The 20813-nt window shown below is 33.5% G+C and overlaps 1 protein-coding gene across 4 annotated transcripts in view; it reads left to right on the forward strand.

Annotated features, from left to right (window-relative positions):
- The window catches only part of SPATA17 (spermatogenesis associated 17), an 84509-nt gene that overhangs the window by 19702 nt on the left and 43994 nt on the right, over positions 1–20813 (forward strand). For all 4 annotated transcript variants that reach the window (XM_072333026.1, XM_072333025.1, XM_072333027.1 and 1 more), the window contains one exon: positions 13433–13556. In XM_072333026.1, coding sequence (XP_072189127.1) covers positions 13433–13556 — 124 coding nt within the window. The remainder of the gene's footprint in view (positions 1–13432; positions 13557–20813) is intronic.

A 20813-nucleotide genomic window follows, 5' to 3' on the forward strand; every position in this document is an offset into this window, starting at 1 on the left:
GCATAATCAAGGCAGGTAATTTAGTCTTTTTTTCCTATTGAATAAACACTGACTTGCATATTGCAGACTAAGACCAGAGTCTATTTTCACAAGAATCATGGTGTATGTAAACACTGTTAACTCATGATTTTCACACGCTGAGAAGATTGACACCATTTTTTTTTTTTTTTCTCTTTTCTTGTTGTCTCTTGTAGTGAAAAGATCTTGAGTTTGGCTCTTGTGTGTGACTTTCATGCAAGTTTGAATAGCTGCTCTATCAGCAGATTTGGAATCACAGTTATCATTAAAGCTTCTTCAGATAATGCCAAGGAAATAGATATTGCAAAGAGATATAAATCACTTAATAATACATATATTTACAAATCCTTTATATAATCTAATTTTCTATATTGAACAGTGAAATACAGTAGTGTTGTAAATTGTTGGCAGTCTAACCCAATGTTTAGCTTTTATGCAAATCTGCTTGATTTTTTAGCATGGAAAAAAGTAAGAGTATTGAGTTTATTCCTGATTACTGAAGCATTTCTGAGTTTTATTTACTTTTAACATGACAGGCACTTCGCTTCTTAAAACTTTTGAGGTATTGCTGTTTTCCTCAAAGAGGGCTTGAAATAAATAATCTGTTGTCATACTATTATGAGGAGAACTTGTTTAGCCTCCATCTGTCTGATTCTTTCTGATAAAGATAAGTCCAGGTGCTGGCTATTTTCTCAAGTGTCAAAGTATTTTGAAGAATGTATATATTGTCTTATAATTCAATTAAAATGTTCCTCCTCATTGACTGCAGAAGCAATTGATTCTGTAGTCTATTTTCAATTAGTGCCAAAGCCTTTCAGACAGCTCCTTGGAGTTCTTGAAACAATGAAAAGCTCATTTTTGTAATGTTGTCTTTCACTTTATGCTTAATTATCTAATTTATCTTCAACCCATCTTCTTTTTCTTGTCTACAAAGATATCTAAAGGAAACAGATTATAGCTTTTAAGTTATTTGCCTGTAATTAGAATTTTGTGAATGTAAACATATCCTGTCAGCTTTCTCTGGGAGCCATAGAAACAGAGATGAGTGCCAAATATGCTTTCTTTCATTTGAATATTAATCTTGAGTGATAGTTCCTGTAACTTGAGCCATCTATGCCTTTTCCAGAGAATTTTAGCTGTGGCTGCTAGATGTCTTCTCTTTACCTACCTTTATAGATACTAATACAGTTGCATATACGCATGTGATTTTATACAAAATATGTGCTTATATTCCTATAGGCTTTCAATAACACATTTTGCAAAGCAAGACTTTTTAGATGAAGTTTTTTCTTTTTAGTTTGGTCATGAAATTGAAATGAACTGGCTAAAGCTATAAAACAAGGAATATCTTCTTTTAACTGCATAGGAAAATAATTTCTGATCACACTGAGAATAAGGTAGGAAGCAGTATGGTTACACAGAAAGCTAGATAGTTACATTTCTGGTGCAAATTCAGCTAGACATATCTCAGGTGTGTCTTATTCTATTTAGGTCTCTCTTGAGCAAGTGATATTTTAGCCAGTTCTGTGTAATATAGAACAATCTCTTCAGGTAAACTTGACTAACCTTGGTAATGTAATTGGTTAGAATGTACTCTTTAAAAGAAGGCTGTTTTTTTCTCATGTATTTTATATAGCAGTAAGTTCATTTGTTAGATTAAGGGGTTAAATATTAAGCTTTATTTCACCTATATCCAAAGCAAAATTTTTAATCCAAGTTTGTAGAAAGAAATTTTAGGTCCCGACTTTTGGTCATTGAATTGCATTTATTTTGAACTAGGTGTCTTAAAATTACTTATAAAACATTTTCTACAGACTGACTAATTCTAGCATTTCATATTGTTCTACAAAGACAGGCTTCACTGTTTTATGTTTTGACTGAGGCAGTATCTTTGCTGTAAAATAAGTAGAAAAGGGGAAGAGTTACAGTTTCATTAAGCTCTAACATATCATTGACTGTCAGGTAGGTCTTGTTATGCTGTCCATCCTCATTTAACTATCCCACAAGATCTCTTAATGAAGTTAAGCCCCAAGTTCACTCCAGTAATTCTGTGGCAAGAGTTTGTGCAATGTAACAATTCATCACTTGTCAGGAAGGCACTTTTAGTTTATACATTTAATAAGGGCATCCTCTAGCTTGCTTAATTAGAAGTGAACAGTTTGCATATTTACTAAATGCGGAGTGTCATTGCCACCACGGCCTATTGCCTACATGAATTATTTCTCTATCTGCAATAAACAGCTGGGTAATTATTACTGCCATAATCAGATAAATTCCCTCTGTAAGGCTTTTCTTACATGGCAATTCTTTGAACTCATCCAAAGCTGAACAAAATTTATGAACTCCAGCAGCTAGGCCACTTTTTCATACTCTAGTGTCCCTGTTCCCTATTTCAAGGACATGTAGAATACTATAAATATTGTGTAAATTAGGAGCATAAATATGATTACCTAAAGATTACATATTAATAAACTTGATTTTCAAAATACAATTTTCAGTTTGTAACTGATTAAATTATAGCAGTTCTGGTTTTATCTAATTGTAGAGACATGACAGGCCATCTATATACAGGCTATACTCAGTTATCAGGGAAGAGCTCTACCACTTGAAGACTAAGGACTCTTGAGAGAGTATATCAATATTTTTTCATACATATTTTGGAGAACTAGAAATGTTATCTGTTTATGACACTAGAAAAACAACATTTTAAATGCCATTTACTCAACTAATTTAAGGAAGTACATTTGTCACTTAAAAAATGGTGGTTCTTTTTGTTTGCAACTTTCAGCTTAATAAGGAAGCATAAAATTTGAAAGTGTGATTTTGTTATCTTAGAAAATCAGACATTTTGTTTACTAAAGCAGTTTGTGTACAAATGGCTAAGTAACTAATCTTGCACTACACTGTCCAGATAGTCCATCTCATGTGTAATGTCATCTACAGATACATTAGTGAGTACCTGATTTACACGTAGATCTTCAGCAGAATCTCTTGAAATTTAGCTTGTCTTTCTGTTTTCTGAAGAAACAAAAGAAAATCAAAAGGCATTACTCTCTCTCTCTCTCTCTTATTTTTTTTTCCATAAAAACAAACAAACAAACAAAGTCTTTGATGGTCAAGGTTGATTTTTTTCTTTTCTAGTGATGCTCAGAATACTCTTCTGCTTTGAATCAGATGGTCTAGTCTAACTTCAGATCCATCAACATCATATCCATCAACAACTAATTTATAACAATATTTATTTTAGTCCAGTAACCTTTGGTTAAACACAGTGTAGTTTGATATGATATCTCCAAAAGATAGAACATACCATTTGTATTCTACTGCAGAAGTTAATTATCTTACGTCCCGTATTTGTCCTCTGAATTGCTTTAATTTCTTCTTTGAACCACTGCTCGTTTTTATATCTTCCTCTGATAGACTGAAAACTACTTTAATATCCAAAAACCATGTATTAGTATAGCTATTTTTTGTTTGTTTTCTGTTTGATAAATAAATAAAAATAACCAACAGTTTTAGTCTGATGGATTGTCAGTTTGTGTATTAATTTATATACCTTTTCATCACCAGGTCATAGAAAAGCTTCAGTTCAGTGAATCCTACTTGTAATAACCCTCTACAAGCCATAGCATAGTTCCACATACTGTGAGCATGATTTTTTTTAAGCTGTGCAAACCATTTCCCTATTGTTACCCTCCTTTCAAATTCTTCATACTCTTCACCTTGTAGGGATAATTACATGAATCCATTAAGCTGTTTATCCTTGACAGTGAAGCTAAATCCCAGTTCTTTTACCTTGAACTTCATAGTTCCTGCTGTTTTCAAAACAAAGCAGCATAAGAGTGTTTAACAAAAGCAACATTTTCAACCCTTTTTTCTCCAATTGGGCTACTATTTTCTTGACCAGTTTACTAGCTGATTGAAAACATTCACAGCTTCACATAACAGACTAATTTGATCTTCCAGGTGCATTACACTTAAAGTGATCCAGTACCTGTTAGCCTGCTTCTACTTCATGTTTGTAGGCCTCACCAACATTCACCTTTGGACTTATTTACTCAAGAAAGGATCTAGTACTCCAAGTAAAAAATTATATGCTTAAGTGTAAATCATAAAATCATCAAAACATCAGGTGTACTCCTTAGGCATGAATAACTGGATACCTAAATCTCTAATTGGCTGTACTGTTTTATGTAGAATAAATAAAATTTCAGGTGATAGGCTTTAATTCTGAGTGTCTCATCACCTAAAAAATGTCTGATTTTTGAGATCTTAATTACATAATATTTTCAATATATTCATGCACTTCTGAATAATTGGGATCTAGCTGATAATTTCATATTGCTAATTAGCCACTGCTTTGAATTGTGCTGCATATGAGTAGTACTGCAGTACTTAAAAATATTAGCTCTTTCCTAAAACGATTCCATTTGTTATGTTAAAAATACAGTTCTCTATCTTTCATTGTGTTTTATGCTTCAGAAAAAATGACATCATGGATGCTCAGGTGGTAACACAAATTCTATACACAAATTTATTTGGGAATTTGAGGAAGCCATCAGGTACAGTGAAAATCATTAGAGTGCTGTGAGATTTGGTGTTACTGCTGTGCTCTATGTAATGGGTCAATATATAAAAGCTCTCTCTGCCTTGCCATTGTAAGACCTATTTCATGTGAACAATGAATACTAAACATATGCAGACTTTTAAATATCAAAGTAAGTAAAAAATGTGAGTCAGTCAGTAGGCTTCTCAGTCAAATCGTTGCCTGAGAAGGAAAATTAGCTCGTGACCTTTAGAAGTTATAACATGTTTTTAAATCGCCTAGTGTTGAATAGTGTTGTGTATGTTGCCAAGTGCCATATATTAAGGTAAAATAAATACATACGTGTATCCCATATATTGTCCTGCACTGCAGCAGAAAGGTAACAGCTTAAATGAAAGTGTGTTTTTGAATTAGGAACAACTTAGCTGCAACTGCATAGCATAGCAGTGTGCTTTCCTGTAGTTATTACTGTGCAGATGGTAGCATGCACAGTCTGCTGGGAATTGCAGTGCCAAAAAATAACAGATACTTTCACATTATATTTACTGAGAACTTTCATTGGTAGCTGGCTATCTTTAGATGTCTTCATTCCTATGTTGCAGGAAAAATGAAGAACTTGACAGCTCTCTTAGCAGCTTAGCCCTGACACTGTGCTAGGAATGACCACTGCTACTGAACTGCCATTAGAATAATGTGTGTGTCGGCGCTGTGTAATCCATTCAGGACCAAATCAGCTTTGTTACCCCTAATTACTAATTTCACTATTTAGACTAATCAGGCTGATTTTTCATGACAAGCACCCACTTGAAAAATGAATGCCTGCCCATACCTTGCTTTTGCCTGTTAGTGAGCTCTTTAGTATAAAGCTGAGCAGAAATAAAGTTGAACAAGCGTACTTGGATACAGTTCCTCAATCAGTGGAAATTTCAGTACTGTCGATATTCTTATGCTGAATCCATAATGGGTGAGTTTATAACTTTAAATCAAAATAATTAAGCTAACAAAACTTCAGTGTTTAAATCATGCCTTTTACAAAAACTGTTTTTCAAGAACATGACATTTCATGCTGCTAGTGAGTAAAAACTAGAATCAGCCCAAGGATTTGTACACACAAGGACAAATATTTAGACCAGTATGTTAATTTTACATATCTCCAGAAAGTTAAATAATTTAGTAGCTTTTAAATAGGTGTAAGGAAAAATCCCATATGAGTTGAAACCTTAATTAGAAGATTCTGTATAATGAATTAAGGAAAGTATTCCCTATTTTATTTATAAAGTGACTATGTTACCAGTAACTTCAAAAGCCATTATGCTCTGTTGAGAAACTGTGCAGCAGTGGAAATTGGAAGGATAAGAAGGGTACATCAGTCTGTTCTTTCCTATCAGCTGATACATGCTGTGTCCTGATCTCCTGATCTGCACAAGGTGTTCATTCACTGTATGCCCTTCGCTGCTATGTTCATCACATTTCCTACATAGCATATTGATCACACTGTGGACCTTGACAGTTGAACTGGTACATTGCCTAATTCCATTGGCAGTGTACACCGGGTGATTAAAGAAAGGTGGGCAGAATGTGTTCTGCTGTGCACAAATAATGATGGGATTTTAAAGTGTAACCATTTTTTTTTCTTTAAAATGAAAAAACTACAGGATCCATTTGCTTTTGTTTGTTATTTTTATTAGTTTCCTGTTCACTGCACTGCAATGACAAACCAGTAACAGGCCTCCATATTTTGAAGAGACATGTCATTGTTAAGTTGTCAAACAGATTGATATAATTAGTTTTGTGATAGGTGTTTATTGGACCTCATAGCCCTAATAACTGTCTGCCCTGTGGAACATCTGTTGCGCTGCAACTTGAGATCAAACATTTTAATCAAGAGATTCTGTCAGGATACACGTGTACTGAGTGTCCAGGGGTGCAAGCTGACTCTCACTTACTCCTGCAGTCTAGGATTTACCATGGTTCTAGACATACTTTCTGATCTTTAAAAAGCTAGTGTATGTGTGTTTGTGCGTATCATGTTGGTAGAAATAAGTTTAGTCATACCGTTTACACAATGGACATAATTTTTATATCCAGATCAGATGATCGTGTCAGCCTGCAGACTTAGGTCTCTACAATAGAAACATCCTTTTTTGGCAGACCGGATAACTCCTCAGAATTGACACTGACCCCACTCTTTGAATCTGCAGAATTTCTAAATCCAAATTAGAATTTCAGAAAAGAATCCACTCTGCCAGGCAGATATATCCTTTGAACTTAGAATATTGTTTTAATGTCACTATCTCTAGGTATTCTAGACTGAAATTTTACCAAGTTCAGGATCGTATTTTAGTTCTAGATGAACACACTTGTTATTCCTATAAGTAAACACTTTCCTCTGTTTCTTTCTGAGCCACACGTTGTCTTAAAAACATATCTAGGTTATTAAAGTTCTCCCTTCCATTTTCTCAGTCATACAGCACTTGTCTTTATAAGACAGCACTGTGAGTACAACATACATAACAGAATCAAAAATTGAATATCCTACAGTTTGGTTTCCTGAAGATTTAGAGTTGTTAAAGCTATTATTTAAGCTTTTAGTTTACTTTTATAGCAAACTGCTAAACTGTCAAAAACTTCAGAATGTAGTATACATCTTTATGTTGTAGCAAATCGCAGCCTTAAAATACTCAACAGGACATATATATATATATATAAATAATGTTTGCAAGATTCATGTGTCTTGGCAGGGGATGTTATGTAAAACAGGGCAGACTTTTTTTCAACAAAATGATCATATGCCAGGATTACTCTGAAGACTTTTTGAGTTTTCTCTTAGTGAAAACAATGGGATTTCATCATTACAAAGAAGCAAACACCCACCCTTCCATTAAACAAACAAAAAAACAAACAAACAAAAACAACACAGTGCTTATGTAAACTAATGCATATATCTGCAACCAATCTACTATAAATGTTTTAATTTTATACTAGCTAAAATCTACCTTGCAAAGTAATGATGAAATGCAAAAGCACTTTCTGGACCTTTATCACTTTAAGTTTTGTTGCAATTTGAGCAAATACACTCTGAAGTCTTCTGTGTTTCCCAGCAGAAAGGACAGTGTATCATTGCATTACCAAAGAGTGGTTTAAATTTCAGCTGTGTGAATAAAACGATCTGGTACATATTTGAGAACCAATCCTTTTAAGAATGGTTTTATCCCAGATTTCACTGGGCAAGATTGCACAGGTGCAGATATCAGGTGACACGATGCTACGCATCATAGTGGAGGGGTGCACAGGGTTACAGAGCCTTTCTGCCTGCTCCGTAAATCTGAACAGATCCATTCAAGTATTCTGAACTAGGTTGAGGATGATTAAGCTGTCCGACAAAACTAACTCAAGAATGCAACGTGTGTGTTCTGTTAAAATTCTTCCTTTAAATTATAGCATTCTTTATAAATTACCTGTAAATCCTAGGCTGCTCTCTCTTATATAAACCTCATTTTTTACCCAAGTATAATAGATAAAAGTAAAATCATATTATCATGGCAAGTCATATTGTATTCTCATATACACCAATGTAATGTGAAAGCAAGTGGCATGCAGTTGCATTCCAAAAGTGTTGTCCCACTAATTTCATTTTTGGTTCCATATTCTCTTTTTGAGGAGGCAGGATGATAGACAGTCAGGAAGGAAATATTGATTTAGGTTTTCTCCTTTTATGCTAAGATCACCTACTGCTATTATCCTGGAATTTTAGGATTGGGAATCTGAACTATTTAAAATCACAGTAACTTTATATTCCTTCTGGGTACTATTGATCAGCTAATGATTTGCCTGGATTATCTTTTGTTTATTTAATATTACAATTTTATTATGGTTATCTCATCAAAGGATCACAGAATTTAAGTGGAAGTACAGACAGAATGCAATTGTTTGATGAAGTTAATAAATGTAAGTCAGTGTGAATTTGTAAAATGTTGCAGTTCTCTGCAGAATTATGAAAATCTGTATATTGCTGAAATCATCACTTCAAGACCTTTCCAAAAGTGCCAGGACCAATATTATGTGTGTATTTTTAACCTTTATACAGACAGCAGGAGTACTGTCAACCAAATTTGCATCTCATAGCTGGAACCAGCACTGCTGCCTACTGCATAATGAAGTATCAGAATAACAATAAGTTACCTTGTCATATGAAAATGTTTTATTGTCAAACTATATAAAGCAAATAATTTTGTCATTAGCAAATCAGTAACTATTTTACAGGTTTCTTATGCAAGATCATTATTGTTTTCTTTGGGCATGTACATTGATAATGCTATGCTTAGTTTCAGTTACTTGGAGTATTCCCTTTTGCAAAGAAAATGTACTTTATATTACCCTGCATATTCACTTTTTAAACAAACAAACAAACAACAACAACAAAAGAATGGAAAAACTGTGCTATATATTCTTGTATATTGTGCTGATATTCTTTGGACTTGAACAGTTTTCAAGTCATGATAAAGCACTATATTTGTCAAAACTTACACATATTTCTTCTAAGATGGGATTATATAAAAATCTGTGTGATAGAAACTAATTAGACGAGGCATACAGGGGAAGCCAAGTTTCTAGGAAGATACAGTAGATGATATGAAAAAACTTAAATATTCTTTAAGACAACAAGAAAATTTTGTTAAAAAAATACCAACTCTTTTAGTTGTGAGTTTGTTTAATAAGCACTATTATTCCAACTGTGAACCATGTAAAAGACAGATTATTTGCAAAAATAGAACAAGATTACTAATTAACCTAGAACATATTAGGCATTTATAGAACCCTTTTTCTCTCAACAAATTTGATGCAGACCAAAATATTTTTCCATATTCAGTGCTCCTCCTTGACAGTGGACCATGAAAGTTTCATCCTGAAGCAAATTGCATCCAGAGTCAGAAAGTTATTGATCATGCATGGTAGCTAGTATTCCTAATATCAGATAGTCCCAAGAAATCATTGTTTATTGTCACTGATCGAACTTGAGTTGTGTATGAACCAAGAGAAAGCTCAGTTTAATCTAAAGATCATTTAATTTCATGGAATTTTCAATTGAGTGTAATGGAGTTTGGATTTATTCTCTCTGAACAGGCAAATACCTTAAAGACTTAACTCTAACTCTGTTTGGAAGTCCAGATTTATGTCCTTATGTCATAGTTTTGTAGTGCTGCTGTCAATATTCCACATCATAACATCATGTGCAGTATAGATCATCCATACTCCAGTTCCGTAGAATAGTAGCATCCCAGGTGCTCAGCTCTCGGAGAAGAACTACATATCCCAGAGGACGCCGCGGCCAGAGATAAGTCACGGGAGGAGGACATCTATAATCTCACTCTCAGGCTGGAACTTTCTCTCTCTCTTTCGGACTCTCAGGGAGTGAGAAGCATTCCTGCCGTGTCGCCTAGACTTCACAGTAGGCCTCTCGGTTTTCGGGGACTCTCTCTCTCTCTCTGTTTTGTTCGATTTATTAGCCTCAATCATTGTATTCCAATATCATATTTAGTAAAATAAGTTTTCCTCCTTAGATTGCTGCCACTGTTTTATTTTCCCTTCCTTTCCGGGGCCCCGGGAGGGGAGGGAGGGGAGGCCCTACGGGGCGGCTGCCCTGTCACGGATACAGGTAAATCTAGGTAATCCGTGACACCTTAATATCACTTATGCTTATATACCTTTTTCTGTATGGTAACAGTAAACCCCACTTCACAGTGCATAATGTGTGGTTCTTGAGCTGCTCACAAATGAAATAGTATATTCATATCCTACCACTTCTCGATTTCTTGATTTCGTTGCTCCTATTCAAATTCTTTGAAAATACAGTATTATTTTCCATTGCCTCTTAGAAGAGAATCATCCTGGGAGTTCCCATCCTCCTGTCAGTATTATCTGTATATTCTGTACAAGTGTGCACAGCAATACTACAGGTGATAGAAATATTTTGGCACAACTAACAAGAAGTGTAGGCTGTGAGTGTATATTGAAGATTATTTGTAACTACTAAAAGCAAGCAAACTTTTGAAAGATTTCTGGTGCAGTGTTATGGAAGACATGGTTGTCTGGAAAGGATCTTGCTAATTTGAATTGTAGTACTATCTAAAAAGATCATGAATTATGTTGAATTTCTACAATCTTTTTTTTTTGTTTGATTTTCAATTAATTATTATTATTTTTTTATTCTTGATTTCTTTGTAATTTAATCACATACTGACACTAAATATTCCTTGAAAATACTTTGGTAAATTCAGTTTAATGACAATGGGAAACATTTTACATTCCACTATTAATACATCTGTAACACACATTCTAAATAACAAAGCTTCCATGTTCACACTTTTGAAATAAGTGCATAAGCATCTAAGAACACGAATAGCTCTAGTAATACGTTGATACTAAAGTGATACTAAAGCTGAATAGATGACTGTAATCAAAAAAGATCAAGAAACAGTATTAAATAAGTAAAACAGATCATATGCTCTGATATTGAAGGTAAAATGGATTTTTTTTTTAAAGTGATACTATATGCATTTTCTGTTAATCCATTTATTTATGATTGATTGATATAGAACAAAGAGTATCCAAGTAAAAATGCTTATGTACCTACAGGCAGTGACTCTGAAATCTGTACCTTAAGGACAAAGAAAGGTCGCCAATCTCTCCAACTCCTAGTTCTTTGTCAAAAATGGACACAGTTAATGAGGTTTGTTTGGTACAGCACAAATTCTCAGACACAGATAGAGATCCTTTCAATGGAAACAAATTTGTTTGGCTTTACCAGGTTACTTAGCGATTAATAATAGCCTTGAGATGCAGGTCAGAAAGGTCATCGTACCCGCTTGCCAACACAATCTAAAATGTGCAGCTAGTCTGGCTTTGCAGGCTTTGAGGCCCCGAAACACTATGCATAAAGTAAAACAGGCTATTTTCCAACTTCTTTTTTCATATTAATAAGCAATTTTCAAGAGAAGGGTGGCAAAATGGGGGCCATGCCACTCTAAGTAATTCATTTATTTTGCAATTTAATCTTATGTTGGAAAAAAATTACACTGCTGAAAAAGCATAGCATGGTGATTTTTAAACGTCAGTGTGCTTCATAAGTAACCTTGTATGAAATATTGTATTAGCAGCCTTTAACAGTAAGCTGCAACAAAAAATATTTCCAGAGTTTGAAAGAGACCTATACATCTTTTCCGATCTTTAATTTATTTCCTTTCCATTCTATTTTTCTTCTGTTACATATGAAATAAAATGAGTAAATAGTTAATTTTTTACTTACTATAGTTGATAAAAACTTGAAAGAAAGCATGAAATAAATAACAATTCTATACTGCAATTTCTATTTAAGAATTCAGTCTTTCACATATATTGATGAACAATTTTAACGTTATGATAGTTCATATATTAAGAATAGATCGAATGCACGATCTTACACACACTTTCAGAAGTAATGTGATGTTCTAATGGAATTGTTCAGAGTAGCAAACTTACTCACATGCGCTTTGTGACAGGATTTGGATTTTGTCCTATTGTATCTTATTTAGTATCCACCGAAACAGGTGAGACTATTAATATGGGCCTCTCTAAATATGTTTTGCTGGAATATTTGAATTATCCAGATATATTAATAATGTATTTATCATTGTTTTTAATTTTACCATATACTCACATGCTTAAATAAACAACAACAACAAAAAAAACCGACTAGAATTTATCACCTAACTAACTTTAAAACGATCTAAATGCTTGACCAAATATTTTTTTTATGTCCTTGGCTTTCCAGTCAATTTGAACTAGCCATTTCTTAATAACAAATGTGGCAAATGTTAGTCAAACTAACCTTTCTTACTTGGATCAAAAATCCATACATATGCACTGTACACAGTAGCACAAAGTTTTGTTTCTTAGAGAACACTAATTATCACCATTGTTTGCATAATTTATGAGAAACCTAGTTCTATGAAAGAAGACATTGCTTTGGAATCAATGGCCATTTTCTTTTCTAGATGTTCATTTAGAATCATGAGTTCTCTACATTCTTTAGTTCTTTTACGGTGAAAAAAATGTCCTGTAACCTATTGACTACATCCATTTAGTTGACATTGTTTTTGCACACTTCTTTCATACTCTGCCTCATGAGACAGTTGTATTTTTTTCTTGTTGTGGCCTGTGGTATTGCTATCAGACTAGAGTATAAAGTGACCTGTGCAAGAAACTTAATGCTATGAAAACTCCTCTTTTTAACAATATTGCTGCATAAGAAGCTTATATCCAGTTCTTTCTCTGTGCATAAGTACTCAATTTTACAGAAGGCTCAAAGGTCTAGGAGAGAATATAAACTCTTATCCCATGTTTACTATGCTTTTTCATGTCATAAGGTCTCTCCTGTTTGCAGATCAGAAGGAGATGTCACAAAGCACTGATCGAAACATAAGCAAACAGCTTCTATGTTGAGATTGAAGGAACATTACTAAATTAAAATCAATTTTATTTATGAAAAAAAAAAGTCAAAAATTATTCTGGAAGACAACAAAATATAAGTTTTAGTTTATCAAACTATTAAAATGGGGATTGATGCATTCTTCAAAGTAATAACTAAACAATACAATATGAACTAATATACTGGTTTTGGCATTTTAATCCTATTTCTTCAGAACTGTCTCCATGTAGAGTCCTGCTGCTGTGGAACTCGATGAACTGTAATTTTCCATTCTAGTGTTTCAGTATACTGCTAATAGTTAATGGCAAAACACCGTGAGACTATAAAAGGGTTAAAGTAAAATAAAACATTACTAGGTCTTTTATTATTACCACGTGATTGATAGATTTATTTTATCATAGGAACGAACTCCAAGAGTATGCAGAAATGAATGAAAAGGAAAAGAAGAAGAAAGACCTAGAGAAGAAAGAAAAGGAAAAGAAATACAAAGCCCGAAAGATGCATTACCTCCTTAGCACAGAGCAGGTTGGTATACCTGTTCCTGACAGCTCATGCAAACCACTTGGGCCCCCAGCCTGACAGAGATAAACTAGCAGGCTGAATGGGACATGACTTGTTGAAAAGATATCACAAAGACACTACTTCGAGTTCAATTTAGTGCTTTTCTATAGGCAAGAGCAGGTACCATGACTATTCCACGACAGCAGCTTCATAGAGGCAGCATCAGCACTGCTGGCAGAAAGAGTCCAAGTCAGCAGTTTGATCTGCCACTGTGATAACACAACACGAAGGGCATAACCTCGCTTTAAAAACTCATTTTGACTGGCTTATTGTTGTGTTGTTGCACTTGTCAAGAACTAACAAGTTATTAAGCTGAGGAGGGATTTCATTTTTTTCCCTTTTTAAAATTGAGCTAATGCTGGGACTGGTTTGGTCTTCTCTTTGTTTTTAAGACAGGTTGTAAACGTAGTTTTTCAGCAAAAGCTTTTCCTAGAATTGCCTGAATCAGCTTATTTAGCATAATTGTTTTTCCATAGAAATGCCTCATAAATTTTAAATATTTACTGATTAATTTGTTTTGTATTGATAGAAGTGATATATTTTTCAAGCTTTCTTATGTGTGCTGCTTTGCGACAGCACAGCCATAGATGTGTCTTAGACAAAATGAGTATGATTGGTAATACTTGTGCTTTTGCCTTTTGTTAGTGCTCTTTTGTGAACTTTCACATAAACCGTAAGTGCTTAGTGATGGGGTTTACTTCGTATGAATAACTAATAGCAGACAGCTGGGATATGTTGACGTAAACTAAATGCTTCTTTTTCTTGATTCTTACTCATTTCTTACTTTATGTATCTGATTGGTTATTTATCTGTATAGATTATCTGCATGGAAGAAGTGCTAATCCTAAGGAAAGCAAGAAAAATACCATGCCACTTAGTGGCAAAACAAAACAAAACAAAACAATTCTTCTGTTTGGGTATCATTTGTAATCTAAACATTAATTAAAATCTATATGCATTGACTGGATATCAGTTATAAAAACAAAAATCAAATTTCCAATAAAATGTGAGTAATTTTATTTGCAAGAAAAAAAAAGCACAATAAAAATGCTATTGAACGACAGCAGAAAAAATCCTGATTGATTTTTTTTCTGAAGGAGTTAGTAACTAAAATTAATTCACAGTAATTAATTTCTTCAGATGTAAAGCTAGAATATTAACAGTTATCTGCGCATTGTTTTTCTTTTGCTTTATACTATATTTGTGTTGGAGAAACTTATTTAAAACAATTAGGTAGACATTAATGCATCTATCTGGGGAAAAAAAATGGATTGCTATTGACAATTAAGAGGCTTGCTGTCTAAAAAGATTTTAGTAAACTTAGTTCACTTCTGATAATACTGTCTTAGCAAACTGTGACACTTATTTAAGGAATGGCAAGAGGGGCCTTATTTCAGCCATCCAGATGGAGGACTTCTGGTATTGGGCAGCACTAATTATGATCTAATGAATTTACATAGAATCTAATTTTCAAAGTATTTCAGAACAAGAATATACTTGATTTTCCTTGCAAAGATGATGTGTATACAGGTACTCAGACTACAGAATTTTTCCTTTATAACAGAACTTTGCTTCAAGAAGCATCTTTCTAAGGTGGTATTTTGAAACATGAATGAATGTAAATCAAGGGAACACCTACAAACACCTTGAAAAACAGCAACCATCAATTTATCGTCATCAAACTGTATTTAATTGTTCCTCATAATCATAAAATTTAATATTTTCCTAAGATACAGTGCAAATGATTTTGCTTCAGAACTTACTGTTTTTATGCTTTGTGTCTGGCAATTTGCTCTCAATATCCATGCTCTTCTGACCCGACTACAGCTGCTTCTTTCTGTCTTCAAATGATAGTTAACTGTATTACTGAGCGAGGTATGTTCATTCTCTCAGTATAACCAGGCAGCAAAAGTCAACGCTTCTGAGTGAGTAAAGAAAATGGTATCTTTTGTAATCTGGGGACATAGCAAATGAAAAGAGGAGGCTGATATAATGGATTTATTTTTTAGTTGTATTTTAACTATAAGCCCAACGAGTGCAGATGATCTGCTGAAGTTTTTGTAATGATGAAGCTGAGCCACAGCAGGGCTCAAGGCTGCAGATACTCAGGCAAGTTAAATGGGCAGCATTACAAAGTCTTTATTTGGAATAATAGTTTCTATTATGTCCTGTGTATTGTGAATCTTTGTTTTATTGCAAGCATGGAAAAAAAAAAGTGTTTACTTATTGTCAGAAAGGAACTGTCAGTAAAGAAAGATATGTCAAGTTCCTCTCTGTATAAACTGAAGCCCACAGAACTAACTCAGAAATATGTTACAGGTTAAACAGGGAAATAAGCATGTAGCTCTACACAGTGTAGCAGATAATACAGTGATCCCTTCTGGCTTTAAAGACTGCGAATCCTGTATTGAATTCAGAATTTGCATTTCACAGATATAATCTTTTTGCACTCATTAAATATATATATGTGTATATGTGTATATGTGTATATGTAAGGCTGTGCCAGTTTTTAATTGGTAGCATTATTTCACATTTCAAAAGGTAAATCTTAAAAATGCTGGTGTTATAAATGTACAGTGTTGTCTATCAATCGATCATAAGCATGGCTTATGATAAAGTCAACTATTTTTTTCTGTCACTATCTTCCTATTCAAGTGTTTATTTATTTCATAAACTGTTTCCATTATAAAGAAAAAAAAAAAAAAAAGGAAAAAGAAAAGAAATGGAGATTGAACTGTGAATGAGGATACATTATTTGTTGTAGTTGGGAGCAGGAATATACACAAAGCCTTATATAGACAGATCTGAGCTTGCCTTGATTGCTTTCCAAGCCAATCTAGAGCTATAACATGGGGCTGAACCTAAACTAATTGGTCTTGTTGCGAGCCATGGTATATTAGCTGTAGAATTAATACAATTATACAGCTTCTAGTAAGCTCAAAATACGAATGGAATAAGTGTGTGAACACTTTAATCTCAGGCACAGGAAGTTTGATCTACCTAAAAATGTTGGAAAGGCATGCCTACATTTAAATTGTTTTATCTGCATTACAGATATTAGATGTTTGGGTTTTTTATTATTTTTCTTTCACCTACTGATTTCCATCAACACGAAACAGTGACATTCAGGGAAATAGCTGGATTGTAAAAAATGTATGCTATTATGCTATGCTTTACAGTTTATGTTTTGGACACAATTAACGGAGTGTATTTCGACATGAAAATCTAACAAAACATTTCTATTTCCCATTCTACTTGTACAAATACATTGCACTTACACAAACATTTTAATACACATAATCTGTTCATTTGGATTAAAGAATTATTTTAGCAAAGAAGTTTAAAGAGAAGGAAGATGAACAAAGGAAAATACTTTTTTTTTTTTTTAATATATTCTGCCAACTTCAAAACAGAAAAAATGTTTTTTAGCTTTTCTGAAAAGCAGCAACTTTTTTTCTTCTTTTTCTGTCTTTAGTACCTGCAGTATCTATGCAAAGCAAATATAATGCTCTTTAGAGGTGTAAGTGTTGGCTTGAAAAAAGAAAGCAAATTTTGTTTGATTTAAACTGTTAGTTGCCACATAATGTATAGAGAAATAAAAAGTGAACTCTAAAACTTCATTGTTATGAAACACTGAGCTTTTAGCATATGCCAGTAGTTTCAATAACTAGTCAAGTAATGCCTGACACACATTATCTTCCTTTGAAGAAAATTTCTCCAACATGATTCCTATAATTAGGAAAAAAACAGCAGTCAAGTTAGCAGGTGATAAATCATGTTGTCTGCTCCACCTACTGGTTGCTTTTTGCAAGAGGTTCTATTGTAAAAATACAGCAAGAAATAAGTCTGTGAGGTAGCAACTCTAAGGCTTCCAAATAAAATTCCATTTAAAAAATAAAATCCCCTATTTCAAATTTTATTTTTATATATGTAAGAACGTTATCCTTTTTTGTTTTTACCTTAACAGTGGGATAAATTCTGACTTCATGATGAATATAATAAAAATTGCAGTGCATATTTAACAAGGCTTTGCCTTTATTCAGAATATTTCTTGTCATTTGTTACTGGAAATAGAGTAGAAATAACAATGCAGACATTTCCTATTTTTTTTTTTCATTATTTTTATCAGTCATATTATGAATGAAATAGAAGTTCTTTTTGATATGTCAAACTTGAAATAATTAAGATTTAATTGGTCCATAATCACAGTGTAACGTTTCTGTTACAGTGGTCATAATGTTTTTTCAATTGTCAGTAATAAATGAGAAAGATCTTTAAGGTTAATATTTAATATCTATTATAAATATGTTGATCTCTATGTATCATCCATCTCTATCCGTGTAATTTCTGTCGTATTCACTAAACGCTCTGTAATTGAATAGTTTCTTACTTCTGCTCTTTGTCATACCAGCAATGTGGACATTTGTAGAAGGGGCTGTCCTTTGCAAAGGGCTGACAAACAGTAAAGTTAGTGAAAGATGGACAAGAATTACTGAATACATTGATGGCACTTTGTAACAAAGTGAGTATGAAGGATCCACATTTGTTGAAGTATGGTTGAGTGATTCCTATCATTGGTATTTGCAGCCTTCCAACAAATTTTGCAAATTTTGATCTTTGCCTTACAGTGATGATTGGAATGTATGATAGACCAAACCCAAATAAGCATTGTTAAGCTAGAATACTGAGAAGGATTGTTTAAATATCACTTGATGGAGCAAGCAACAGTGCTGAAGTAAATCTGATCCTGGGTAAAAGCAGGCATGTCAGCTGCTGTTAGCTCTACTGTAGATACCCCTTTACACTTTAGTTTTTTCCTCCGGTTCCTGTCTTTCTCAAATATTAAGAGAAGGAATAGCTTGAACAGAATGAGTGTAAGCCCACAACATCAACTAGCCCTTGAACTGTGCTTACTTTGAAGACCACATTGACTTCATTCTCACTGCAATATTGTTTAGCAGCATGCTAATTTCACAGCATAGACTGTTGTTGTTAAACAGTTAAAACAATCTATGAAATTTCATTTATTAACTACCAAAAACAGGATAAGTGTTATTTAAAATGAAACTTTTCCACACTCACTCTATCTCTGTACACCTGGCAGTTTTATTCTTATAAAGATAAGGATTCAGAAAGATCACTGCCCTTTGATCTTCAAAAGCACAGTTTAAGAGACAAGACTGCAAGTTTGGTCATTTTAGCTTAGTCCTGACTGAACAGTCCTCATCAAAAATTATTATACATAATTTGTTACTACTGGCTGTGTCTGTTCAGGAAAGGCCAAGGACTGCACTAGTATGAAGAATGAATTAGCTCTTACCATTTCCATTTTATTTCTTTCCTCTTTACTGTTGTACTTTTATTATCCCGTCTCTAAAAGATTCAGAGAATGAAATTAGCATTAATTATAAGCACTCATACATCCTGAAGTTGAACTAAGATGTTTATTTATTTTTTTAACAGAATCACTGAACATCTTCACCTATCCATAAATGATTGATATCCACTCATTGCTTCTCTGCCAAAAAGTCAGATGTTTCTTGCTACTTTCCAAAGCTTGTACCATAAAAAAAATCCCATTTAAATTAAAGAGGAAACAGTGAGTTTTCCGAGCTCTCAGACAGACTTGAAGATACACTTTAATAGCATTACTCTGTAAAGCACTTTATGCTACAGTGTTCTGTTATTATAAGATGCTATTTCTAAAGGATTCTCAATTTACTTTAAACTCTTCATATAGTATTTCTGACAAGTATATTTGATCCGAAAGTCTTCTTCACATATTCACTTCTTTTTGGGAAGCCAGATGTTTCTTTCTACTCACAGATATTCAGTAAAGGAAAATAATTCAAGGGAAACTATACTCACCTACAATCTCACTTTGCATGTAAGGAATTCATTTTAACCATGTTGCACAACAGAAATGCACACTAATTTTCTAGAGGCCACATTTTATAAAATCATTTTAGTATGAAACCTTCTATTTAACGCCAGCAAGAAAATTTGTAACTTTCTGTCCAAATAAATGGGAAAGATTTTACACTAACAGATAATCTGTTGCTAGAAGGAACTTACAATGAGATGTAAAGATGGCGTTTTTTTGGGATTGATCCTATGCCAAGTCTTGCAAGTCAGTTGTTTAAAGATTTGTCCATACAGACACCTTTTTCAGAATCTGAATTGCATAACCTGTGTTTCTATGTTTTTTTCTAGACAAAAAAAAATTTCTTCCTCTATTCCTGTGGATAGGATTAATGGCAGAGTTTAAAGGACAAGCTGTGTGATCTATCAAAAGTGTACATGCTGAGATCTTAGAAAAAACATGACCACATTTTGTGTTTTATTCTCAATTGAGTTGGCAAAAGGGTTGGATTGCTGCAGGGTCAGAAAACTCAGGGAGTTACATATTGAATGTGGGCTTTGTGTATGATGTGCTACACGCTTTTAAGAAAGAATCTATATTGCAGAGAAATTACAAAATAGTACAAATATGAAATAAGTCACTCACGTATGGAGCCACATTCACACACACTTGCATAGACTGGATGTTTCTGAAGTAGTCATTGGGATAAATTTGCCTGCTATGTAGTAACCCAGCTGGTGTTTATACAAGTTTGATGTGATGTGTGGTCTTACAGAGGTAATTTTTGAAACTGTAATATGCTAAATAGAGATGAGTGCATAAGAAGAGGGAAGGTCAGGAAAGGCATGGGAGAAGTCATGAAGATAAAATGCTGTACATTTCTCAACAGCAAACCTTCTTGTTGATTAAGAAGTAGCACTGATGGTATCCTTGCTTTAATGAGACTTCAAGATGAGTGATGTACACACCAAGTCTTTTGTTTTTTTAGCTCTTAGGCAAGTTAATAGCATAGTAGTAAAGTTATTTCATTAACTTGCACAGTTTATTCAATATTCAATGCTATTATTTGGTATCTAATATATACTGTTAATTTGGGAAGTCTTTCCATCCTGTGGTGGGCATCAGGAGAACTGTATATATCTCTGATATTGTTTTTGCCTTTATTTTGCATGTTTTATTTGCTTTTAATTTTTCACTCTCAACTGTCTTTTGAGAAAATCTAGTGGGCTTTTCTTTTTGTTTGTTTGTTTTGTTTCTTATTGCATCACCCTTTTCTACCTATGCTGATCTAAGTAGTTCTTTACTATATATGATACTATGAACATTCATTAAATCTTCACTTAATACTTTACTGGTCT

Source organism: Excalfactoria chinensis, chromosome 3 (assembly GCF_039878825.1).
Source record: "Excalfactoria chinensis isolate bCotChi1 chromosome 3, bCotChi1.hap2, whole genome shotgun sequence".
Classification (NCBI taxonomy): Eukaryota; Metazoa; Chordata; class Aves; order Galliformes; family Phasianidae; genus Excalfactoria; species Excalfactoria chinensis.